This window comes from Pinus tabuliformis, chromosome 1_1 (assembly GCF_031772625.1).
Source record: "Pinus tabuliformis cultivar Carrire ecotype Pingquan chromosome 1_1, CPIR1, whole genome shotgun sequence".
Classification (NCBI taxonomy): Eukaryota; Viridiplantae; Streptophyta; class Pinopsida; order Pinales; family Pinaceae; genus Pinus; species Pinus tabuliformis.
The window spans coordinates 743494881-743502054 of record NC_142297.1 but is presented as its reverse complement, the minus strand read 5'-3'; the positions used below and the strand labels follow the sequence as shown (position 1 = coordinate 743502054).

General features: G+C 40.4%; 1 protein-coding gene across 1 annotated transcript; it reads right to left on the bottom strand.

Moving 5' to 3' along the window:
• Positions 1-1061: 1061 nt before the first annotated feature.
• LOC149216128 (uncharacterized) lies at positions 1062-6963 on the bottom strand. Its single transcript, XM_089389835.1, has 6 exons — positions 6875-6963; positions 6534-6764; positions 5257-6322; positions 4803-5132; positions 2931-4715; positions 1062-2843 (listed from the first exon to the last, which is right to left on the bottom strand). Exons 1-6 carry the CDS (start codon positions 6961-6963, stop codon positions 1062-1064), a joined length of 5283 nt encoding a protein of 1760 aa, XP_089245961.1.
• Positions 6964-7174: the final 211 nt, after the last annotated feature.

Here is a 7174-nt window from a genome sequence, read left to right as displayed (position 1 = left end):
GGGTCATGTGGAGGAGCATATTGCTTATGGTTTTGACAGCGAGGATCCGACAGATCCACCGAGTTTGAGTGTGAGGGTACTAACGTGTACTTTAGGAAGGAAATTCAAGACACTTCTTTGAGAATTCAAAGCAGTGGTTTGCATAAACACGTGGGCCGTGATGGTAGGAACGCTGAAAAGGTCAAAGGTTTGTTGGTCAGTGTTCCATCCAAATGGCTTTACAGTTTGACGTCTTTTGTTTTTTTGGCCCAGTTAGTAGGGCTTTTGACTATCATGATGTACTTAGTTGTTGGTTGTATATGTGTTGGCTATGGTGTATTGTTGTGAGTGAAAACTTTTATAACTAGTGTCTTTTAGAGAAATCCAAAACTAATAATAGTAAGAGTATTATTTTGAAGAGAATTAAAATCCTCAAAGAACAATCTAGCAAAATCAAATAACCTTAATTTTCCTTCATAATACAACACATTGATTTACCAAAAAACCACTCCATTAACTAAATTAACAAATAATAAACTAAAAGTAAAAAATTCTACATTAAATCACTCAAAATAAATTTATACTAAATAGAATAGAAAATAACATAAATACAAATTATCAATATACTAAAATAACCACTCATTTCGTAACATACATAAAACAAATTATTATCAAAATCATATTCCTAACCAATACAATAGGTTAAAATAATCCATCATTTTATAACCTAACAAAAATTTATTATGAAATAATTTCATAACAAATATGCGACAGGTTAATTAATTCAATTCAACTTTAGTCAATCCAAAACTTTTTATATGAATTAAGAATTAATTAAAATCGTTAAAAAAATATTTTTATATTAATTAAAAATTTGATAATTTTTCTTATAGCTATCGATGTAATAATATTTAACATAACATTAATTTAATTTTAACTAATTATATATTTCGTGTATTTGAGAAGCGTGAAGTGTCATCACTTTTAATGAATAACATAACTACAATCTAAATCATTTTTGTATTTACACCCTGCATAGAAGTTCCTTAATGTAACATCGTGGAGGAAGGAAATCCACGCTGCTAAGATGCGCTACTGTAGTCAAACACTGAGTTTGACCAAATCCATAACCAATTCAGAAAATCCAGGCAACCACATCTTTGTTTTTCATATTTTAGGCCTTCGTTCAATTGTTGCCGCAACTGCTCAAGCACACTCCCACCCAATAGCAGTTTGGGACATCCACGAACATCAAGAAGCTCTAACGACATTAAATGTTCCACGCCGGGCAGCTCCCGGATCTCACGGCATTGCTGAACTTCTAATGTTTTAAGCTTTGTCAGTTGCCCCAACCAGGGTATGCACCTGAGCTTCACACATCCAGCAACATTCAACCACTCCAAAGAAGTCAAACATTCCACCCCTGGCAGCTCTAGTATCTCACGGCATCCACCAACATCCAGATGTGTAAGCTTTGTGAACTGCCCCAAACCTGGTATGCTCCTTAGCTTCTCACATCCATTAACACTCAACCACTCCAAAGAAGTCAAACATTCCACCCCTGGCAGCTCTTGTATCTCACGCCATTGCCTAACATCTAATGTTTTAAGCTTTGTGAACTGCCCCAACCCTGGTATGCCCTCGAGCTTCTTACATCCTCTAGCACTCAACTCCGCCAAAGAGGTCAAATATTCCACACCTGGTAGCTCTCGTATCTCATGGCATTGATCAAGAATTAGATTTCCAAGTCTTGAAAGCTGGCCCAAGCCTTGTATTCTCTCGAGCTTCTCACATCCCCGAACATTCAAAGTCTCCAAAGATACCAATGTTTCAAAACCGGGGAGGTCCTCAACATTCACACAGCTGCTGATATCGAGATCTGGAGGTTTTGACAGGCCACAAATCCATCCTAGTTGCCTCAATTCATGACACCCCGTCAAGGACAGTTGTTGAAGGTTGGGGCAAACTCCCTCTTCAAAAAATACCTCCCTTATTTCTGTGCCTGACAGCTCTAATGTCTTCAATTTATTCATTGTTCTTTCCCCTTGTAATGATAAGTGTCTTTCTATGTCTCCTCCAACCCTTTTAAATGGAAGTTCCCCCAACGGACAATCTGATACCACTAGAGATTCTAGATGGTTCATCTTGAGAAGGTGTTCTGGTAGATATTCTATCCCACAAGTTTCTATATCTAAATGTGTCAACTGAGTCAACCGTTCAAAGGAATCGGGCAAGGATTTCAATTGCGGCGAAGAAGAGAGTGAGAAGATCTTCAAGCTCTTGAGGTCACGGAGCCAAAGTGGAAGTACTTCCAACAAATCGCTACCTAATTTTAGAACTTCCAAATTGCAGAGGTCTCCAATAACGCTAGGCAATTTTTTTAACTTTGTTTCCTGCAAATATAACTGTTGCAAGGACTGTTGACGTGCGACTTGGGGTGGCAAATCTACCAACTGACTGCAGGATGAAAGATCCAAGTGCTCCAGCATTTTAATATCTCCCAGAGTTCCATTGTCGATGGCCAAATTCTCGCAACCCCTCAATGAAAGATGTTTCAGGCGACTTAAATTGCCAAATGAATTGGGAAGAGTGAGCAAAGAGGAAGCACCTTCCAAATCCATGAGCTGTAAGTTATTTAGCTCTCCAAATGAAACAGGTAGCGACACCAATTTTGAGAACCCTTTGAAAATTAAGTATTTCAAAGAGTGCAAATGACAAAATTCGTCCGGCAACCTTTCGACGGTCACTGCTTTGGAGTGATTCCATATGGCGATCCTTTGGAGGTACTTCAGCTGCCCTATAGACCTTGGAATCTCTGAGAGGGGAGCCGAGATATTTAACTCTTTCAGATCGAGAGGCAACACCTGCAATGTTCACGTTTCAACATAAGATTGTAGCCTACAAAATGAGAAATTAAATGAAGAAGGATAAACGCACACATATTTTCGTACTTTAGATTGATGTGGCCACAGTCTATTCAAAGTGTTTCCCTGCATTTCCAGAACTCTTAACTTCGTCATCGGAATCCAGTCAGGGAGGAAAGAGTGGGAAAATCCACACCAACGGAGCTTTGTGAACTGCCCCAACCGTGGTATGCTCCTTAGCTTCTCACATCCATTAACACTCAACCATTCCAAAGAAGTCAAACATTCCACCCCTGGCAGCTCTTGTATCTCACGGCATTGCCCAACATCTAATCTTTTAAGCTTTGTGAACTGCCCCAACCCTGGTATACTCCTTAGCTTCTCACATCCACGAACACCCAACCACTCTAAAGAAGTCAAACATTCCACCCCTGGCAGCTCTTGTATCTCAGGGTATCCACTAACACTCAGACATGTAAGCTTTGTGAACTGCCCCAATCCCGGTAAGCTCCTTAGCTTCTCACATCCACCAATCAGCAACCACTCCAAAGAAGTCAAATATTCCACCCCTGGCAGATCTTGTATCTCATGACATCCTCTAACATCCAGATGTGTAAGCTTTGTGAACTGCCCCAACCATGGTATGCTCCTCAGCTTCTCACATCCATTAACACTCAACATCGCCAAAGAGGTCAAATATTCCACACCTGGTAGCTCTCGTATCTCATGGCATTGATCAACAATTAGCTTTCTAAGTCTTGAAAGCTGGCCCAAGCCTTGTATTCTCTCGAGCTTCTCACATCCCAGAACATTCAAAGTCTCCAAAGATACCAATGTTTCAAAACCGGGGAGGTCCTCAACATTCACACAGCTGCTGATGTCGAGATCTGGAGGTTTTGACAGGCCACAAATCCATCCTAGTTGCCTCAATTCTTGACACCCCGTCAAGGACAGTTGTTGAAGGTTGGGGCAAACTCCCTCTTCAAAAAATACCTCCCTTATTTCTGTGCCTGACAGGTCTAATGTCTTCAATTTTTTCATTGTTCTTTCCCCTTGTAATGATAAGTGTCTTTCTATGTCTCCTCCAACCCTTTTAAATGGAAGTTCCCCCAACGGACAATCTGATACCACTAGAGATTCTAGATTGTTCATCTTGAGAAGGTGTTCTGGTAGATATTCTATCCCACAATTTTCTATATCCAAATGTGTCAACTGAGTCAACAGTTCAAAGGAATCGGGCAAGGATTTCAATTGCGGCGAAGAAGAGAGTGAGAAGATCTTCAAGCTCTTGAGGTCACCGAGCCAAAGTGGAAGTGCTTCCAACAAATCGCTACCTAATTTTAGAACTTCCAAATTGCAGAGGTCTCCAATAACGCTAGGCAATTCTTTTAACTTTGTTTCCTGCAAATATAACTGTTGCAAGGACTGTTGACGTGCGACTTGGGGTGGCAAATCTACCAACTGACTGCAGGATGAAAGATCCAAGTGCTCCAGCATTTTAATATCTCCCAGAGTTCCATTGTTGATGGCCAAATTCTCGCAACTCCTCAATGAGAGATATTTCAGGCGAGTTAAATTGCTAAATGAATTGGGAAGAGTGAGCAAAGAGGAAGCACCTTCCAAATCCATGAGCTGTAAGTTATTTAGCTCTCCAAATGAAACAGGTAGCGACACCAATTTTGAGAACCCTTTGAAAATTAAGTATTTCAAAGAGTGCAAATGACAAAATTCGTCCGGCAACCTTTCGACGGTCACTGCTTTGGAGTGATTCCATATGGCGATCCTTTGGAGGTACTTCAGCTGCCCTATAGATCTTGGAATCTCTGAGAGGGGAGCCGAGATATTTAACTCTTTCAGATCGAGAGGCAACACCTGCAATGTTCACGTTTCAACATAAGATTGTAGCCTACAAAATGAGAAATTAAATGAAGAAGGATAAACGCACACATATTTTCGTACTTTAGATTGATGTGGCCACAGTCTATTCAAAGTGTTTCCCTGCATTTCCAGAACTCTTAACTTCGTCATCGGAATCCAGTCAGGAAGGGAAGAGTGGGAAAATCCATACCAACGGAGCCATGTCAAATGCGGTTTCTGCTCCCTCAATATGTCTTCTAAATGATCTTCTTCAGTTGCAACAAGTTGCAACTTACTAAAATCGAAATTACTGAATAGAGGCCTGATCCGTGATACTTGTGAAGTCGGGGTATTTGAAAGGTCGGGATGTTTATCCGTGAAGAAATCAAGGGAGGAACTAACCATACTTATTCCGCTAACCTCAGATATTACCTGCTCATTGATCAAGAAAAAAAATCTACAGTGAACTAATCTAACTTTGTCATGAAACAAGAAATTTTAAAGCTTAAAATTTAATTAAACCCAAGAAAAAGGTTTGGATTGTCGAAGTACTTACATGTGAGGATCGCTGTAACAAATCATCAGTGCTATTGGTTGTCGAACCCCAAATACGAAGGGGCATGACTTCCTTGGCAAATTTTCTTCCAAGATCCCTAATATGATCATGCATATTTATTTTATTTTCAGTGTCCACATCTAACAGACACTTGTCCTGTAGATTTTGAAGCCCAACATTACCCCATATCCTGATAGCTTTATCTCTGTCTTGTCCTATGAAGAAACAAGCAATATCTAATAATATTGACTTATCATTTTCCTGAAGTGAGTCATAACTTATTCTAAAACAGCTCTCTATCTCTTTGGGAAAACTACTTTGAAGTCGAAACAATTGATCTTCCCAGTAATCATATGGTCGTCCATAAACTAGTGCGCCCACTACTTTCAATGATAGTGGCAATCCATCACACACACTAACAAACCGATCTACCAAATCTGCAAATTCTGGTAGTGGATGTGGCTGATTAAAAGCATAGGAACAGAAGAGTTGTTTGGATTGCGGGATATTCAATCCCTTTAAATAATAAAGGGATCCCTCTAACACTCCATGGCTTTCAAGGACATGCTTGTCACGCGATGTAAGCAAAATCAAGCTTTCAGGGCTAAGAGAACCCTTAATTGTCAAAAGCGCTTCCTGTTGATTTGTATCATTTACATCGTCTAAAACTAAGAGAGCGTGACAGGATAAGGGATGCTTTGGTATATCTTCCTCTGTACACTCAGTTTCTATATTTCCATTTCCAAGTTTCAAGCCTTTAATGAGCTTACTTTTTAAAATATTTAGAGACATTTCCCTAACATTTTCAATAAAGGCGGATTCGTTGTACTTTGACCTGTTAAGGTTGAAGAATGCTTTGGCCAGTGTCGTTTTTCCGACCCCGCCTACACCCAAGATCCCCACAACTTTGGGTTTCACCTGCTCCTCCTGCGCCTGCAACACTGTCTTTTCAAATTCTTCTAGTTTTAGGTCCAACCCAGTTGGATATTGAGCCACAGACAAAGGTCGTTTTGGAACATTTTTTAAAACCCTTTTGAGGACGTCATCCAAGAGCTCGCCCTCGTCCCTGAATAATACACATTGATGAAGTAAAATAAGAAGTTAGAAAGTAAACCTCATGTACCTTATATTGTTTCAGTTCGAAACCGCTCAGATCTGCAACATATGAAAGTGTGGTTCTCCAATTCTGAATAGTGTCTGAACTGTAGCGTGGTCTTTCATCACCTGTTTGGTCGGTTTTTCTCTTGTCCTGGAGCTCCTTTAGGCCTTTAGCGTACCTTCCTTCTTTCTCTGTATATCGGACCTCAGAAGGATCCACCTTAAAAAAGATGGGAAGAATGGTAACCCGCTGAGGATTGGTAGCCTTGGCGTTTTTCATGAGAACGAGCTCATTCAAGCACCAACTAGACTCCGCGTAAGTTGGAGAGAGAATGGCAATGTGGACAGAGGCAGTGCGGATAGCTTGTTCTATTTGGGAAGAAATATTGTGACCCTCCTCCAATTCCTTCCTGTCCAAAAAGACACTCAATCCACAATCAAGAAGGCGCCTATAGAGATGGCTGGCGAAGGTGTTTTTTACGTCCGGCCCCGATGATTTATGAACACTTGGTAACAGGACAAAGAAGTCGAGGCAGAGGATGAAGCCGAGGAAGAAGAAACAGCAGAATCATTGTCATCGTGAGCTGGGGCGGTAGTTAGGTTTGCCATTGCCATGGGAATCTAGATAACGGCGGAAACTGCAAACGAGCCTAGGAAGAGCGTTATAAAGCTGCAATTGATGGGTTGATCGATGGTGTGAGGGCACTTTCAATAAAAGCATAGCTGTATAATGATCATTTTTATGATTGGTTGAGATTTTTTTAGATACATGGCTTCCAATAAATATAACTCCGATATTATTTTCTACATTTTTTTCCAT

What these genes read in the sequence shown, in the direction of transcription:
- LOC149216128 (XM_089389835.1), bottom strand. Translation starts at nt 6,963, where the DNA reads ATGGCAAACCTAACTACCGCCCCAGCTCACGATGACAATGATTCTGCT. An exon ending in TGTGGCCACATCAATCTAAA is followed by an intron (nt 4,716 to 4,802) that starts GTACGAAAATAT and finishes TGAACATTGCAG; the next exon opens with GTGTTGCCTCTCGATCTGAA. An exon ending in TGTGGCCACATCAATCTAAA is followed by an intron (nt 2,844 to 2,930) that starts GTACGAAAATAT and finishes TGAACATTGCAG; the next exon opens with GTGTTGCCTCTCGATCTGAA.